The 19,082-nt window shown below is 41.0% G+C and overlaps 1 protein-coding gene and 1 long non-coding RNA gene across 3 annotated transcripts; one reads left to right on the forward strand and one right to left on the reverse strand.

Moving 5' to 3' along the window:
• The first annotated feature begins 7,978 nt into the window (after positions 1-7,978).
• Positions 7,979-9,282, forward strand: LOC142388529 (uncharacterized). The gene is made up of 2 exons (XR_012770313.1): positions 7,979-8,820; positions 9,105-9,282. It is a non-coding gene; the product is annotated as an uncharacterized LOC142388529 (long non-coding RNA).
• A 266-nt stretch (positions 9,283-9,548) lies between these two features.
• LOC142388528 (von Willebrand factor A domain-containing protein 5A-like) lies at positions 9,549-18,404 on the reverse strand. Of its 2 annotated transcripts, XM_075473891.1 has the most exons (21): positions 18,013-18,403; positions 17,781-17,828; positions 17,389-17,591; positions 17,075-17,297; positions 16,750-16,916; positions 16,550-16,664; positions 16,251-16,426; positions 16,078-16,166; positions 15,779-15,923; positions 15,168-15,247; positions 14,973-15,087; positions 14,721-14,879; positions 14,505-14,617; positions 14,014-14,234; positions 13,501-13,533; positions 13,020-13,079; positions 12,852-12,905; positions 10,927-10,965; positions 10,458-10,618; positions 10,030-10,153; positions 9,549-9,896 (listed from the first exon to the last, which is right to left on the reverse strand). In XM_075473891.1, the coding sequence occupies exons 2-21, from the start codon at positions 17,821-17,823 to the stop codon at positions 9,817-9,819; spliced, it is 2,400 nt and encodes a 799-aa protein (XP_075330006.1). In that variant the 5' UTR covers positions 17,824-17,828; positions 18,013-18,403; the 3' UTR covers positions 9,549-9,816. The 2 variants fall into 2 exon arrangements, with proteins under 2 accessions (XP_075330006.1, XP_075330007.1); XM_075473892.1 differs by lacking the exon at positions 10,927-10,965 and having other exon boundaries at positions 18,013-18,404.
• Between the last annotated feature and the right edge of the window lie 678 nt (positions 18,405-19,082).

The following is a 19,082-nucleotide window of genomic DNA, read 5'->3' on the forward strand; positions in this document are numbered from 1 at the left end:
CCTCTGGGATTTAAATGTTCAACTAATCAACACTGCAGACCACTAGGGGGCAATGTGGTTCCATCAGGCAGGTTGGGCGTTTTCCACCAAAATCAGTTCTTTGTCAATATTTAAGCCAGAATCGTACAAATTGTCTCTATATGCGTCTTGTGATCAAGCTGGAAACCTGAAAGAAATTGTACACGGTTATCAAACACATTTAATATAGTTTTAAGATTCGACTAAAGGTGAGCCTTAGTGAAGTCTTCTCAGTTCATATGTAGCCATCTGGTCGGTTTGCTGGTGAAAAGGGGTGTTAAAGTGTCAACTTTCGAGTTATGGTCTAGATAAGATAGTAAGTGTCCCACTTTTCCAAGAGTGAGTTCTTTGTTCATTCGAGTTTTCCAATTTTTATGGCAAGATTAGTGTCTGTTGCTTAATTTTCACTCCCAAAAGCTCTTAAGAGGGTAGAAGGTTAACGTAAATTAGGCAGTTTCTGTCTCTTTTTCCTTTGTGGAAAGAAAATGAAGATCTGGTTTATATCCACATACGTAAACATCCCCCACAGGAATGTTGGTTTTGTCAAAGTTTGAAAAACTCTTAATCCACACGGCACTGTGACTGCTAAATTCCCCCATTCGAATCGGATCTGAACTCGTGGCTGATCCGAATCGCAGGTGAAGAAGTCCAGTGTGTCCGAGTCTGGTGGTTGCTAGGACTCTCAAGAGGGTTATGGTGGGTGTCTCGAGACAGCCTAATACAATTCTGACACAACAATGGCTATAAACGTACAATGGTTATAAACGTAATTTTGTTAAGCTTACTTAACCTACGTAGTAAATGTCTAATAGCTAAAGATAATGTTCATAAGTAAAGGTTTCTAAGCCTATATAATTTCAAATGGAAAATCCTAGTAAAAGCATGCAGATTTCTTTTGGAAAAAGATCAATGTTAGGGGAGAATTTTGCTCATGTTAGAGTCATGATCTAGGATGTGGTGTTTCTTAATAGTTAGGAAATGAGCACGTTTACTACCTGAGTGTGAGCATATTCGCAGGACTTATACGAACAGTAATGTGTAACATATTTGTCGCGGCGGCGGTCCTGGACAGGGCTTCACTGTACAGTAGCAACGAGTGATATTCTAACTAAAAGGATCCATGGTGAAAGCTGTTGTAAGTGTTTCACTGCTAATTTGGGTTTTAATTCAGTTATAGACCAGTTTCCCCCATTTGTAGATGTCACATGGGTGAAATAAGGTAAGTTGAGTGTGTCACCAGATGATGATAGACTTGAAAATTGAAGTTTTGAACACTGAGGTGTCCTGGATTCAATCTTGAGGCATCATGATACTACGGAGTAGTTTTATCGTGATTGGGTAAGTGATATTTTGAGGGTAAGCTTCTTTGCTTCCTTTAAGAGTTAGCTATGATTATAGGTTTGGTATTCGGGGTTACTAGAATGTTTGTTGGAGTGTATGGTCCTACCTCCAGGAACAGGCTAGCATTTCTAAGTCTCTGTTAGCACGGTTGGGTTCTGAACTTTTTCTTTTCTTTTAGTAGCAGACTTTTCAGGCTATCAATATCATCTTGACTGATGGCACTTATTTCACTAGACCATTGCTGAGATTTGATGTGGTCCTTGTCGATGACTCTGCTCATCTCAGTTGTTTTCTGATCTGGTGATGGTTGTGACCATGCAGTGTGTGATGGTTTATAGCGAGACCGAAGTCTATAATTGCAGTTGCGGTTTTGAGCAGACTGCTGGTCATGTCGATTTTGAAAAGACATGTCTTTTTGCGGGTTTGAATGAACACTGTGGTTTTCACTGTGGCAGTGAGTTGGTTCATGGCTGGGCCATGAGGATTTGGAATAGTGGTGTTTGGAGCCTTTCTTAGGCCGTTGAGAATGTGGCCAGTGGGGGACCTCTGCTGGAGGTCTGCCACTTTGTCCCACTTCTAACTCTGGGGACCAAGAACGAGGGTTCTGGGTCTGTGTGGTGATGGGTCCTGGCTGTTTAGCTTGTCTATGTTTTTGGAAACCTAGACTGGCCCATTCACGTAGCTGCTGAATGGTAGCAGTGTGAGGGTTAGCTATAACTCCTAAGTGATAGCTGGTAGTTGGATGGAGGTTTTGAAGGAAAAGAGTTTTGAAACTCATGTCTTCCTCCATTCCTACCTTGTTGCTGAAACCAAAATAAGCTTTGAGGAGGCGGTAATAATACTGCTGAGGCAGCTCATTCCGTCGTTGTTTAACCATCATGGCAGCGGTTAAGCCAGATGGGGTCAGCTCGTCTGAAAACTCGCGTTCGAGTGTTTGGCAGAGGAGTGTATAGTCGTTCCGGATGTAATCGGGTTGACGTTCAATGAATCTACTGACTTCGCGGCTAGATGTAACCTTAATCAAGTAGAATTTGTTGTTAACTGATGCGTTTGGAAACCTTCGCAGGAAGAAATCAATGTCGTCCAAATATGCTCGGGTGTCATGTGGCGTCCCAAGAGTTGGTTCGAATCTGGGCACATGGCGAGCAATTTTGTCAAGCTCTTCGTCAGAAGGAGCTTGTGGAACTTGGGGTTTTAGAGTGGGAAATGATTGATCCGGTTTACCTGGATCATAAACGATCTTTTCAGATCTGAAAGAATTTGTTGACGTTGAAGACGGGGGTGAAATAATTGAGCTCTTGTAGGCTGTTTTCACTTCAGGAAAAGGGTTCCCTGTGTCTTCCTGGGGGAAGCCATGTGTTTCCTGTTCATGTCCCGTCTCCAAAGACTGACGTAGGTCTATCTTAACACCTTCTGGTTTATCTGATAGGTGTTCCTGCTGTGGATGAGCGGCGTTTTGCTCATCCTTAGCTTTGCTTAGCTGTTCTGTTAACAGCTGCATTTGTTCCTTTTGTTCAACATTAAGATGCTTGTCATCAGTTGGCACTTTGACTGTTAAATCCTGCATTTTCTGCAGAACCACGTGTAGAGATTGCTGGGACTGTTTTTGTGCTTGGTCCACCTTCTTCAGTTGGACTTGGGTTGAAATCAACTCTTGTTGGCAGTTTTGAAGTAGCTGTTCAAGCTTTTTGTTGTTTTCATTGAGTTGAATAATTTGTTGGTTTGAGTTCTCAACCTGTGTTGTTAACTCTGTTACTTGGGCATTAGCTTGGCTGGATGCCCTCTCAGTGGCTTCAAGTTGGTGTTGGAGGAATTTGGTTTCCTCCTGAAACTGTGGCTTTTTCTGTGACCGAGTTTTAAGTTTGTCAGCGGCTTGTTCCATCACTTGGTGTGCATGTTTAACGAACACCACAGCTAGACTACTTAACATTTTGGTCAGAGATTCTTCTTTGGGCCTTTTAGCTTTTGTCTCAGCCGATGGCTTTAAACTGATTTGCTCTGTTTCAGGTGTTTTAATGCATCTTTTCTTTAAGGCATAACCCAGTATCAACTGTTTTGTTAAGTCCATCATCTTGGTTTTTCACTTGACTCAGAAAGGGTTCTTTCTGAAAATAAGTTTGAGTTTGGAACAAGGGAAAATAGTTGGGTTAATGTGAAGGTAGTTGGGGATAAGGATTGTTCTCCTGAAATTAATTTCTTCCTTTTGAATTTGTTTACTTGAGAAACAAATAAGGAAGGATGTTAAAATAAACACGACTGTGTTATTTTACTCAAAACTGGAAGAAATGCATTTAATTTAGAAGCTTATCATTAACCGTTATGGTAAAAAAGATGGAAAACATTAATGCTAACACAAAAGGGAACATACAAGCTCTTGGCTGTTTTTTTCTTTAAGCCTTAGTGTCTTATAATCAGTTCCTGTTAAGGTAATCTGATTTGGTGAAAGACACATATTTGAGATAAATTAGCTTCAATTAATGTTTCCAAATAACAAAGTTGGTATTGTTTATGTCAAACAATTAATTCAAATGCATTAAAGAATATTCAAATAAAGCTGGTATTCGTTAGTACCAAGCAAAATGATCAGCTTTCTTTGTGATCCTATTTACTGCTGTGATCCGAAGCGGCTCACGTCACAAGCTTCAAGTGGGCGGGTTTGAGAGAAGGGAGGAAGGAGTGACGTCACTGGTGACGATTTCTAGCACCGCCCACCAATAGTCCTTCAAGGATTCAGTGAATTCGCCTCATTTCCCCTGGGGAATGAGAGGGTTAACTTCTCTCACAGACAGTGCACAAGCGATGTTGTAGTTTGCTCACAAACTTTTAAACACAGATTTGCAACATTCACAATGCTTGAGACACGGCGTTCTCAGTTCAGAATGCTTCTAAAAGTCACCAACTTTGATAATAACAACGAATAGAGTCACCAACTCAATTTTTCTGCAGCAAAATTGGTCTGTCCACTACTGCCGTATATTATTTTAGTTAGGGCTTGTAAGCATTTTAAAAATAAACACACCCTCAGTTTTTTCTTTCAACTGGGTTCAACAGACACGGCGTTCCGGTCGTTTATTTAATAATACAAAAGCAATTGACTGTTTAAGTCATTCATGCGATCACGTTTTGTGACCGTGTGTATTTTATTTATTTATTTTATTCATTTATTTTATCAGGAGCGACGGCTCTGACTCATTCAGTTAAGCTCAGCAGCTTTAACTTTCAATAAGTAATCTGTATTACTTTATTTTAGGCGTCACAACGCTCCGTTAAACAACGTTTAAACTCGCTCCCCCACTTCATGGGGTTTCAATATAGCACCTTGATGCTTTTTTTTTTTTTTTTTTTTATGTCCGGCTGCAAGATTACAGCGGATCAAAACTCCTGTGTTTGAGGAGGCTCTGAGTTGACTAAATTCACCGGGACTCGCGGCTGAATTTGTGATACTCATAAAAATCAAAACAACCGTGTTGGAAACTCGCAACTACGGCCAGGCCTTTAAATTCAGCGTTCTTGCGCTGTGCATGCAATCTTTATTCTGGGATGAGACAGCGACAACACCTTCTGCGGTGTGCAATTAATATTGCGCACCCACGGATTTGGAGAGTTATCATGCGTCCACGATTACTCTGATAAAGTGCTTTTAGTCATTCTAAGTTTATAAAGACAGACACAGCCACTGCTTGCATTGCTCACACACAGATAATGAACCAGCCAATATCATGTTTATGCTTTCCTTCACGTAAGTCAGTCTACCGTAAAACGCCTCGCACGGCGCACCAAAAATATGTAGCGTTACCGGGTATTTATATACGTATTAAATATAAGGATTTATGAGATGTTCTTACAGTCTCAAATAAACCTTACCTCGAATTCAGGGCACCACCCACCTAGGTTTTAACTTAATTTAAGTCACAGTCAGGTAGGAAAACTGTTTGAAATCTTACGATCCTGGTGTTAAATTAATTAATAATTAATATTCAATTAATATTCAGTCTCATATCTCGCTACTTTCGTGAAGTTCTCGTTTGGTTGGACAGACATTACGTAAAGAAAGCATACGACACAATCTGTGATTATAACATATATATAGATATATGAGCTGTTTATTACAATGATATGATCTTAGACATGAACCTTTAAACAAACAGGAGATGCATTGAATATGGGTGATTATATAAAACACTTAGTGAATATAAAATAAAATATGGGGAATGGGGAGATACTGGATGTATTCAAATAGTTTGGGTTGGCTGACTATTTGAAGCTAAATACTGACATTTCGGATTAATTTATCATTCTGTGAAAGCCTCGAGACATCCATCAAACCCACTTTAAGGTGAAAACGGGTCGGTCTTACTGTGTTGAAGTTCTGTTTAGTCGGAACACGACAGCGGCCACGCGGGGTCCGAGGGGATTTCTCTTCCGTTCTCTGGGCCTTCCTGGCTGTGGTGGCTGACTTTTTAGCTTCTCCGTTGCTTCTTTCCACCGGGAAACAGGGACGATGGTGTTGAGGGCTTTGCTGCTAGATGATCGAATCTTCTGATGTCAGTGGGTCCGTTGCTTCTCTGATGAAGTGAACTTAAGTTCACAGAAGATTAATAAAAGGTTGCTTGGAGTTGGCTTTCTTGGTAGGAAAAGGTGATGATGGCGTGAAACAGCGGAGGTTAGGACGTGCGACGTTTAAGGACGTGGATGGCGAGGGACGAACAAAAACAAGTAAAACGTGCATCTTCAGAGTATTTCAATCTGTTTCTTTGTTCGGGTCTTCCTCGTCTTTCTTTGGGTCCTGCTCCGTCCTTCTCCTTCCTCCCCTCCGTCGTCTTCTCCACGGCTCATACTCTCATCTTTCCGTGCTCTTCAAATCTCTCTGAGCAACTCATCTGATCAATTCTCCATTGTTCTCCCTCTGAAAACAAGAGCGTGCTTCTGGAAAACAACGAAGAAGAGACAAGACGCCTGAAGCGAGCCAGCAACGAGAGAACTAGAGAGCCAGAGAGCACAAGAGAGCCTGTGTTTTCCGCGGTTCCGGGTTTTGACTCTCGGAGGCGGGGCTTACACTACTTTTTCAGCCAATGACATGCTTGAACTGTCTGCATGTTTAACTGGGTGTCTGTGTAAGGTGATCTGTGCTAAAGGGGATTTCTGGATTTAGACAAAGAAAACTCTTATTTCTCCATTACTCCCATCTCATAGAACATTTGTCTCAGTGATTCTGAAAACACCACATCTTGTTAAGATATGCAGATTAAAGATATAACATAGACTTGTAATATAAAGACATCAAAATAACACACATGATAAAGACAATTATGACTTTCAAAATTCAGATGAATATCTATGAAATCGTGACATATGAATAGTGAATCACACAATGCTAATTTTCTGTGTTAACAATGGGGACACTAAACAAATACCAAATAGATACCGAAGGGACATCGTTAGAAGTTAATAGTTGCATATATTGTCCATTTTACTGAGTCCTCTGGGATTTAAATGTTCAACTAATCAACACTGCAGACCACTAGGGGGCAATGTGGTTCCATCAGGCAGGTTGGGCGTTTTCCACCAAAATCAGTTCTTTGTCAATATTTAAGCCAGAATCGTACAAATTGTCTCTATATGCGTCTTGTGATCAAGCTGGAAACCTGAAAGAAATTGTACACGGTTATCAAACACATTTAATATAGTTTTAAGATTCGACTAAAGGTGAGCCTTAGTGAAGTCTTCTCAGTTCATATGTAGCCATCTGGTCGGTTTGCTGGTGAAAAGGGGTGTTAAAGTGTCAACTTTCGAGTTATGGTCTAGATAAGATAGTAAGTGTCCCACTTTTCCAAGAGTGAGTTCTTTGTTCATTCGAGTTTTCCAATTTTTATGGCAAGATTAGTGTCTGTTGCTTAATTTTCACTCCCAAAAGCTCTTAAGAGGGTAGAAGGTTAACGTAAATTAGGCAGTTTCTGTCTCTTTTTCCTTTGTGGAAAGAAAATGAAGATCTGGTTTATATCCACATACGTAAACATCCCCCACAGGAATGTTGGTTTTGTCAAAGTTTGAAAAACTCTTAATCCACACGGCACTGTGACTGCTACACAGGGCAGTAGTTCCTCTGGACCAATGAAGAAAGATAAGTGAAACACTAAATGAGATGTGACCACACATCTGTGGTTTCCATCACTTACTGTCTATTAACTAATTTTCATCCATCCATCCATCCATTATCTATACCGCTGAATCCGTCGATCGGGTCGCGGGACTAATTTTCATGTCTTCCATTTTTTATATTTATTTGTTGCTCTTTTTAGGTTCAGCACCTAAGGTTATAATGAAGAGCAGTGCTCAGAGGGCATAAATAAATAAATAGATAAAGGACCAGACTGAACAAGTATGGTTTGTTAGGAAAGGAGAAAGCTTCTTCTCTTTAAAAAGAACATGGCAGCACAGCTTCGGTTTGTAAAGTTGCATCTGAACAAATCACAAAACTCCTGGAACAATGTTCTGTGAACAGACCAGACCAAAGTTAAGACAGTTGATCATGTTACTCACAGCATATCAGCACAATCACTTCATACTTACTGTCAAACATGGTGGAGGAGGGCTGATGATTTGGGTTCGTCCTGCAGCCACAGCACCTGAACGCCTTGTATTCACTGAGTCGACCACGACTTCCTCTGTATACCAAAGTATTCTACAGTCAAATGTGAGGCCATCGGTCTGACAGCTAAACCTTGGATGAGATTGGGTCATGAACAGATGTGGTAATGACCAGGTTTTTATTTTTTTTTTGTGATATCCTGCCAGTTAAAACTTTACAATTAAAAGAAGTTTTACTTTTTATTTAGTTTTATTACTTATCTTTAACATCACTGTAGCTGGGCGGAGCTATTTGAACTTTAGAATACGGAAAGATACATTTTGATTTGATGATGATTTAAAGACTTCCATCCATCCAGCCGAATATTTTTATACGTTGGAGGGCATTTGGGTTTGAGCGTACGCCATGTTTCAGTAGGAAATCCACGCAAGTCTTTGTACATGAGGCCCCTGGTCTTTTGGTTTCAGAGTTTCCACAATTTCTGATTCCCTCCAAATTCCAACAAAGCAAAAGCTGCAGCGCATCCAATCAAAGCTCAAGTCAGAAGAAAATGAATTTCTTTGTTTTTGAACAGCGTATGATTTATCGTTTATTTGCTAATAAACGCTACAGATAGGCAGTTGTGAATTGTACATAAAGATAATTGAGTTTGCCGTCACACGCCAGTTTATTGCACCTAAACCTTTGTATTATCCTTTTTTTCTCCCTCAGGTATGCCTGCTGAACATCTTGCCCCCAAGCAGCCCCTGAGAGACCCTCTGCTGCAGCTGGTCTCCCTGCAGAAGGCGTCTGGCTGCTGGCTGCTTGATGCGGCTCTGGCCTCTGCACTGGGAAAGACCAGTGAAGAGGTGGAAAAGTCAAAGCCTGGACCGGTGGGTCGTTGTCAAAAAATCTTATTTTAACAAGTCTCTCGTGGAAGTGATAACACAGAAAACAGTTGAATTGAACATGGACCTAATTAACACAACATCAAACTAAACATTGTCAAACTCCTGTCAGCTCCCACTGAGCTGCACCAAAGTGTGATATTATACAGTAACCACCCAGCTGCCCTGTTACTAAAACTTATTGGTTATGTTAAGAACCATTTTTCCACTGAGGTGCTTTGTTGTAGATTTTGTTCTTAATTTATTTACATTTTCTGTGTGTTAACAAGGAGGTGTGGGCCACCATTCTGGCTCTGATCTGGCTTCATGCTTTCAGGATGGATGCAAAGGAGGAGTAGGAAAAACGTTTTTTTCTCTTGCATGTGTTTTGAAGTTTGCAGCGCGTTTTTTCTCTTGCATGTGTTTTGAAGTTTGCAGCGCGTGTGCTCTGGTCGGTTTTGTGATTGCTACATTTTTCTCTTGTTGGCCACCGTACAAGCTGCAAACGCGGGTGACGCCTTTTTCACATTTCCACAAAAAGTAGATCTACAACTGGCCTGTTAGGTCATAGTTTTACAGACGAACCAGAGCTAACCAAATCAAACTTCAGCAGCACAAGTACATCCACGTCAACAGTGTCAAACATTTGGTTTCCCTTCTTCAACAATAAACCATTTTATGCACATGATGTAGCCCATTAAAGTTGATTAATAAAAGAAAAATAATTATCAACATTTTAGTCTCTTATTTCTTTATATGCATGAAAATCAAGTTTATTTTTCACTTGAAGTGTTGCACATACAAAGAAATAATAAAAGTGCAAAGCAAAATATTACTTTGAGTGGTTACATGGCTGATTCTGGATAATTCCATACAGTGCAAATGCAGCAAGGCACATAGTTAAGGCAGATGTTGCAGACTAATATCATGGTAAAACTTTCATGGTGGATTGTTTTTATTTGTGAAAACAATCCTGACGGTGAGGCCACTTCGATGAAGAGCTCAGAGCCCCAGAGCATCTTTCTGCACGCTGCAGCCCAGCAGAGCGTTTCCAGCATCCACACAGTCTGTCCCACATGTTGCTGAGAATTTATAAACGTAAAAGCATACAAACATAGTTATTAATGTGGGGTAACACCTGATATTAACCAGCATGCATTTAAAACAAAAAAAACAAAAAAAAAACAGCAGTTCTATACCTATGGAAGGTCTTACCATTCTGAGCACGGAGCCATGATGCAGCCTTTGTTGCCAGAAGCTCCCACTCCTCCTTTGCATCCATCTTGAAAGCATGAAGCCAGATCAGAGCCAGAATGGTGGCCCACACCTCCTTGTTGACCTAATTTACCAAAGCAAAACAAATCCAACACACAGAAAATGTAAATTAATTAAAAACAAAATCTACAACAAAGCACCTCAGTGGAAAAATGGTTCTCAACATAACCAATAAGTTTTAGTAACAGGGCAGCTGGGTGGTTACTGTATAATATCACACTTTGGTGCAGCTCAGTGGGAGCTGACAGGAGTTTGACAATGTTTAGTTTGATGTTGTGTTAATTAGGTCCATGTTCAATTCAACTGTTTTCTGTGTTATCACTTCCACGAGAGACTTGTTAAAATAAGATTTTTTGACAATGACCCACCGGTCCAGGCTTTGACTTTTCCACCTCTTCACTGGTCTTTCCCAGTGCAGAGGCCAGAGCCGCATCAAGCAGCCAGCAGCCAGACGCCTTCTGCAGGGAGACCAGCTGCAGCAGAGGGTCTCTAGGGGGCTGCTTGGGGGCAAGATGTTCAGCAGGCATACCTGAGGGAGAAAAAAAAGGATAATACAAAGGTTTAGGTGCAATAAACTGGCGTGTGACGGCAAACTAAATTATTTTTATGTACAATTCATAACTGCCTATCTGTAGTGTTTAACAGACTGAACAGACAGCTGAGGTTCACTCGTCTGAGTGTACTGAAACATGAAAAAAAACACTGAGAACTGAACGCAGTAAACAAACAAAAAAAAGTGATAACAAGGTAAGCATAGGACAATGAACATCTATTTGGGGAATTTAAATAGCAAATCCCACTGAAATTCCTTCAAAATGTCTTTAAATTATCACTTACTATTAGTTTCTAGCATGAAGTCTGAATCACTTGCCATGTCTAAAAAAAACAAAAAAAAAACAAAGTTAAAATGTTTATGCATTTGGCAGACGCTTTGATCCAAAGCGACTTACACATGTCTCAATGTTCAAGAGATACAGAGAAGAAAAGCATTACGAGCTGCACATAAGAGAGACTTCAGTACAAGAAGATCCAACAGTATGAACCGATACATGAGCCACTGCAATGCAAATGTGTTTCAGAAATATACCGTGACCTTCAAGCAAAAAGGCTTCCTTCAACCTGTGGGCTATGTTATGAAATTATTTAGCAGGAAACAATCAAAATTTATCATCCAATGTTGTAAAGTTCAAATAGCTCCGCCCAGCTACAGTGATGTTAAAGATAAGTAGTAAAACTAAATAAAAAGTAAAACTTCTTTTAATTGTAAAGTTTTAACTGGCAGGATATCACACAAAAAAATAAAAACTGGTCATTACCATATCTGTTCATGACCCAATTTCATCCAAGGTTTAGCTGTCAGACCGATGGCCTCACATTTGACTGTAGAATACTTTGGTATACAGAGGAAGTCGTGGTCGACTCAGTGAATACAAGGCGTTCAGGTGCTGTGGCTGCAGGACGAGCCCAAATCATCAGCCCTCCTCCACCATGTTTGACAGTAAGTATGAAGTGGTTGTGCTGATATGCTGTGAGTAACATGATCAACTGTCTTAACTTTGGTCTGGTCTGTTCAAAGAACATTGTTCCAGGAGTTTTGTGATTTGTTCAAATGCAACTTTACAAACCTAAGCTGTGCTGCCGTGTTCTTTTTAAAGAGAAGAAGCTTTCTCCTTTCCTAACAAACCATACTTGTTCAGTTTTTGAACAGGTGCTGCTACTGACTGTCTTAATTCAAATGAAAGCAGTGAGGGTGGAAACACACTGCTTCTGCATGTTGTCTTTTTGTTCAGTAAATAATGACACCATGTGTCATTGTTGTTGTTCGTCAGAGGTTGTATTTATCTCAAAACCAAAAGACCAGGACTGAGCGTGGATTTCTATTTTCATGTCACTTTTTGTGACATACTTGAAGTGCCGGCTAAGCAAACAAATGCTTTAGTCGCCGAGCAGCTGAACTGGGGAAGTAGTGCCCGACGCGCTAGTTGTGCAAATGAACTTCAAGATGATCCGTTTGCTTGTTTTATTGACTTGTCTTTCTTCAAGGGTTAAAACGTCACAGTGTTCCATCCATGAAATCGTTAAAATCCATACATAGCGATTGAAGCCAGGTGTGCAAAACGTGCAGAAAGTGCCAAAGCGCTGTGCAAACTAAAGCTTAAGGTGCAAGGTGCAGACAGGCTACGGAGGTCCTTTGTCCCCAGGGCAATCCAGCTGTTCAACACCACACAGAAAGAGACTGCCATAGGTGATCGAACCACATAATCCCCCCCCCCCAATAATCAGGAACAATTTCTCTGCACTTGGACTCTTTTTACTGCTCTTCACCTGGAAAATAGATACATACTGTGTATGTGTTATATGGCTGTTATATGTGCAATGTTGTGTATAGTGCCTTGTGTATATGTTTATATGTGTATATGCTACTGGACACCTTAATTTCCTTCGGGATTAATAAATGGTACTCTACTCTACTCTACTCTCTAAGATGTAGCGTAGCCCAAGCGAGCGGTCAGCAAAAGTCGGCCTCCCCAGTCACCCACTCTCATACTAGTTAGCCTTCCATCTCCCCAGCGCCCAGGTGAAATACAAAATTATCACCACGTGACCCAATCTACTCACGTCACCACCCAAGCATGTCAATCACAGTCCCAAACTAAAATCTGTCCGTAACAATACTCAAAGTGAAAAATGTATCATCAGGCTCATCTGGCAGTGAAAACTAAACTGATAAAACTTTTACCGAATAACACATTTTTACTTACCCATTGGTAGTGCCCTCGGAGCACTCCTCTTCATTCTACCCTTAAATGCTAAACCTAAAAAGAGCAAAAAATAAATATAAAAAAGGGAAGACATGAAAATTAGTTAATAGACAGTAAGTGATGGAAACCACAGATGTGTGCTCACATCTCATTTAGTGTTTCACTTACTTTCCATCATTGGTCCAGAGGAACTACAGCCCAGTGACAGTGGAACTGAGCAATAAGCCACTTTCAAAATACAAACAGAAGAATCAAGGTCAAGACATTAAACTGCAGCTAATGACCAATGTTTGTTTAACAGCTGGTTTCAGAACTTGTCACAATAAGCTGTTAAAATGTGCATTTCTGTTGTTAAAAGTTTCCAAACATTGCAAATGCAACTTTGAACTAGCAAACACAATTTGTGTTTTGTAAAAACATGTATTACGTGCATATAAGTTATGAATGACTTTTGTTATGTTAACCACAGATGATGCAGTGATACTGAAACATTTTTAGAAGCTTGACAATTATTCATTCAAAAAAGTGTTTTCTTCACACTGCCACACACACACAGAGCAGTTTAAGAACAACCAAATGAATGAAGATGAAGGGAAAAGTGCCCCTGAGTATTTCTACACTTTACATAAAGACTGAACTTTTTACTCACTTGGACGCATCTGTGTTAATGCTCTACAAAACACTGAGAACACAAAGTGAGACATTATATGAAGATCATCATTTTGATAAAGACATTAAACTCGTAATTCATACTAAAACAGTCAGCAGGGTAATATTTGACCACTGACACATCTTTGGTTATTTTTGCTATTTACCAATTTATACTGAAGTAACAGCTCTGCAGAGACTGTAAATGTGCAGACTCAGTTCTAATTTCAAGGTATTCACATCCTAACTGCAGGAAGGGTTTAGGAATTATAGTTCTGTAATATCTAGAACAGTCTTTTTCATTTGGATAAATGAATCAGGAGTTGTTTAAAGGACAGGTGTGGGCCTACTTCTGTACTTATAACATGCAGTCAGATGAGCTCTCAGTGCAAATGAAACTGTAAAAGCAAACCAAATCCTTCTGAGACATTAAGAGTAGCCAAATTAAGAGTTTTACACATTCTTGGAAATAAAGAATACACTGGAGAACTGGGCAACTACATAAAACACTCACTGGCTGTTGGAACATTTCGGCGCAGCAGAGGTCCTTGAATTGACTCTCCGCTGTCTTTGTTGACCGCAATGAAGGCGGTGAAAGAACTGCTCACTCCTGATTGAACACTCAGCTCAACCACCTTCTCCTTTACTTCTTTGTTTTGCTGCTGTCTGTGCGTTCCCTCCTCTGATTCCAGGGACCGAATCAGAGTGCGAGCAGCCAGCCTGTGGACCGTTAATCTGCAGACAGGAGGGAGAGATGCAGAGAGGTACAGGTTGTGTTGAAATATTTCGTTGAATGCATTACTGTACACTCATTATGCCCTAAAAGAAGAAACTAGTTCTTGCTCATGTTTCAATAGGACAAAAAGAACTTCAGTGAGTGGTGCTTTGAGCTAAATGCAAATATAAGTACATTTATATATGCTCAGAATAATGCTTTTAATGCCCAACATTAAACTAAAATCTGTCAGAATCTAATTCTGCTGTGAGACTAGAAGCTGTTTTTACCCAGTGTCCTCTGCAGGTGTGAGACTGAAGTGCAGTTGGTTGTGAGAGGGTTGACCCACCAGGCTGTACTTCACTGTCACACAGCCCTCTGCTGCTTCTGAACTCTGAGAAAGCTTCAACAGATTAAAAAAAAAAAAATTGCATCTCTGAATAAAAATCAAAGTCCAAAACGTAACCAGTAAAAGCTGCTTCAACATGAGGTGGTGGTGTTCCCACCTTGCCAGAGAGCTGGGCATAAATCAGTGACCTCTGACCCTGGAAAAGTGCAGTGATTGGTGGAGACAGGACAGTGGCAGACACTTTCTTTGGTAAGTTCCATGTCACTGAGATGTCTTCCACTGCTGGCTGCAGAGCAAATCTCAGCGACTGCATCACCTGGTGGTCAAAAAAGAAATTGGAAAAATGTCTTTACTGATTTGTAATCATCACTTCTTTCCTAAAAAAAACATGTTTTCAATGTTTGCTTACTTTTGGCTGCATCCTGTCAGCTCCTGTGATGAACTGAGCGTGACCTCCTCCCTCCTTGGCCATCCCATTGATGAGAGCAGAGCTCGCCCCTTCCCCAATCCCAAAAGAGAAACACCTGCAACACAGCAGTTTGTTTTCAACACACACAACATCGCAACATGACACTTATTGTAAATCTATGTTGTGGTTTTTCACCTGTGGGAACCTGAATTCTTCCTAACTAGATCTATAACTTCTTTGGTGTTCCCCACCTCTCCGTCAGTGAAGACAAACAGCTGTGGGAGGAGAAAACATGTCACACCTGTACATACGATGAATAAGAGGTGTGTAACTCTTCTGTTTCAGTAACACGGGGTGTTCACCTCTTAAACACATGAAGAACAAGCAGAGTTATGGCAAATAGGAGCTTCTAATAAACAGGTTTGTCCAGGCTTTTACTTGGAAGGGTGTGAGCACAACAAGCAACAGAGCAGATAAACCCACAAATGTTTAAGTTATTGGATATGTTGATGCACATTCGAGGCTTGTGCTATACATAGAAATGGATCTCAATGCAAACCATGTGTCTGAGAAGAAAAATAACTGTTTCAGAACTCTTGGTTCTGCCTTCATCTGAACAACTTGAGGTTAAGCGAGACACAGCAGGCCTGAGTCAGCAGCTCTACATATGAAGCTGTGTTTCACAAGTGGAAATAACTTATGCATCAGTCAGAGCCACAGATGAATGACTTTGGATATCTTGCTCTCCTTTTCCTGAAAATTACAGGCAAGTGAAGGGAGGAGCATTAATATGCGTGCGTTATTACTTGTCTGGGCTGCTTGGGAATGCAGGGCTGGCTGTAAATGTGTTTGAGGGGCTGAAGAATCTCTGTTCCTCCCAGATCAGCCTGCATCTGCTCAACTTTCTTCAGAGCATCCTCCATGGTCTTCTCACTGTACTCCACACTTGTACTGCCGTCAGAAACACAAAGGGAGGAGGTCAAGTGGCATTTCATTCACTCTTAAGATCCACTTCTTAAAACATTAAATGAGAACATATTCATATTTATAGGCCTAAAATACTGCAAGGATTATTCATGCTAATTTTGTGGACTGAGTCACGTACGGGAAGATGTGTTCAAAGCGGGACCCAAAACTATAGATATTGAAGTAGCAGCCCATTGGTAAGCTCTTCAGCAGAAGCAGCAGAGTATCCTTAAAAAAGACACAAGATAGTAAAGACAGCTGTCTAAGACACATACGAATCTTTTCATTATCCAGTTAATAATCCTTATATACCCTTGCACTGCTAATGCGAGTTTCTTGCCGGTTGCCGTTATTGATGGGACAGCCCATACTGCCGGATCGATCCATTAAGAACACAAACTCTCCACATGAGGCGGGTGAGGACAACACAGACTGGGGGAACTCAGGGTACAGGCTCACCATCACCACTGGATCACCCATCAGAGTGCCTGAAGCATGAGAGGGATGAAGAAATGAACACAGATCTACACACACACACAGCATAACGGCTGAAGATTGAAGATGACAACATTTTTATATCTGAACTAATAAGATGATAAAGATTCACTCACCAGGCTTGGCAGAGGCCTGTCCTGCCTCCACCACAGCAGTGGGCTGGTGGGCGTCTTTGTAATAAATCAGCAGTTCGACATCTCTGTCAAACTTGTGTCCTGCAGCCAACTTAACCTGCAGTTAAATACACCAATGCGTGGTCAATTAAATCATTTATTTGTAACAACCACTCAGAGCAGAAGCTTACACCTCTACCTACAGTGGCCTGTGTTTGATCAGTGTTGAGGTACTGAAGAGGCTCCAGGGGACTGCTGGACTCTACTTTAGAGACTGGACGAGGAGCAGAAACTCGGGCAGAAAAGGACAGGCTGTAGGGCACCAGAGAGGCTGGAACCGAAGTCACCTGGACACTGACACCTTCACTACCTGCACACGACATGTCAAACAATTGTAACTGGTGGCTACAAACATAGCTGTCTAGATTTCTGACTTCCATCAACGCATCAAGTTAGGATGCTGCACATTGCAACGCTTAGTATGAGCATGTTTGGTGAACAGTGAGTTCAGCTTGGTGGTTTTCCTACCCTGAGGTTGGTAGCGAGGGTTGAGCACAGCAGGCAGACAGAACCTCAGCCCGTCATCAGCCTGCACAGCCAGCTCAGTGACATACTCCAGCCTGATGGAGGCGCTCTCTCCTGGAGGCAGACTGCCCACACTCAAAGAGAATATATCTGGGCTCTGCTCGCTCTCCTCCAATAGGAAGGCCTGCTGACCGGAGCTCAATGCATCATCGTACTCCTCACGAGCCTGCAGTGCACATGAAACACATCAGTCAGTAACGTTCACTTCACTGTGATTCAGCTTCATCATAGTGAGTCAATCTTTGTGTCCAGCTCACCTTCTGCTTCTCCTTCACCTCAGCGACAATGTGTGTCTGTCCAACCTGAGCACTGAAATGACACACAGCAGCATCTCCAGGAAGAGGGAAGACGAAAACAGCCTCCAGAGGTTTGTCCTCCTTGTTCTCGTACTTCAGAGTGGAGATCACTGTAGCTACATGGTCCTTCACCTGCAGCTCCACCTCAATGCTCGTCAGAGGAACTAAAAGATGCAAAACAATGAACAGAAATATACAGATCATACACGTTTTATAGTTCCTTAAAACAAACTGAATAAAGTTTAACAACGAGAAGCAGAAAATCATCTCGTCATTACAACCAACAGTAGGTTTAATATTTGAAGAGGACATGACTAAACAGAAAGATATTAGTTTTATTTCCAATTCCGTACCTGGTTCCTTTTTGGCAGTTAGCAGACCACAGCAGTTCACCATTGTATCTGTGCAACAAGGAAATGTGAGGATTCACTGTAGTGGGAATAACCAGTAAACAGTACTATACAGTTTGGGGATTGTTTCACGATGAAAATGATTGGACAAAATAGGGGGGGAAACCTCAGAATAATAAAAATAAATAATTATCTAATCCACTTACACCGCTAAAGAAATGCGAAGAAAGCTCACCTGTTCAGACAAATCTTCGCTGTGATTAAGTTTTCCTACGGCTCTTTCCCTTGTCAGTGTTGCTTCCAATGCAGCGAAGACTGGTTTAAAGGATACGCTCGGTTTCCACATAGAATTCCGGGTGGGTGGAGCTTCGAGATGAAGTTTGCGGAAGTAAACAGACGCACCTTCTTTACACAGTCTAAAGTCTAAAGGTTGTTCCAACTCGACACGTTAAACTCTAACCATATCAAATGTTTTCTTTTAATTGGTTCGTCAGCTTTTATTAGTCTCGGTCTCTTATTACAGAAAAGCTGTGTTACTTTTAAGAGACAATATCCTCCAGGCGGGGACGCAACTTTACTCTGACTTTCTTTTCTCCTCATACATCCTACTTCCGACCTGACTTCGGGAAAGCACAGAAAATGCAGCAGGGAAATGCAGGTCAATCGTTGAGAGTTTTTACTCACGTGACCGATACTGTCACGATGGGTGTCACTTTCGGACATTGGTGGAAAATAACAGTCACTCGAGTCCGCGCCTTCTTTTTCACCGTAGGCTATCCTAATCATGCAAAACCAAGCTACTTTATGTAACTATCAGAACTAGGTGTGACCAGAAAACAATACCTGAAAAGAATCGGTGGAAACCCACTACTATAACTTCAAGCACAATAATAATAATAATAATAGGCCTACTAATAATTAAATTCGGTAATGAAAATATGGTCACACTAGCATAAATCATGACCGTCAATTTTGTTAACAGTCTGGAATTTTTTATGAAGTTTTTTTTTTTTGTAAAGAAATGTAGAACTTGAATGATGCATGGAAACGCACCGACGCCATCAGGGTCACAAGAAATGTGCTCACCAAGTAACTGCTAAAGAGAAGAAATAAAGCTGAGAGTAACATGCTCCACATTCTCCATTGAGGGTTTAAATTCAAGTAGATACTTGGGGTTAGACATCCAGCGAAAATCGCCTTTTTTTCAGCAGCAAGGGGTTAAGGTTACGGAGGGGATGAAACACGATAACAAAAAATAAATAAATAATATGCTTTTTTAAAATCACCACCTGCATTTATTCTATC

This window comes from Odontesthes bonariensis, chromosome 9 (assembly GCF_027942865.1).
Source record: "Odontesthes bonariensis isolate fOdoBon6 chromosome 9, fOdoBon6.hap1, whole genome shotgun sequence".
Taxonomy (NCBI): domain Eukaryota; kingdom Metazoa; phylum Chordata; class Actinopteri; order Atheriniformes; family Atherinopsidae; genus Odontesthes; species Odontesthes bonariensis.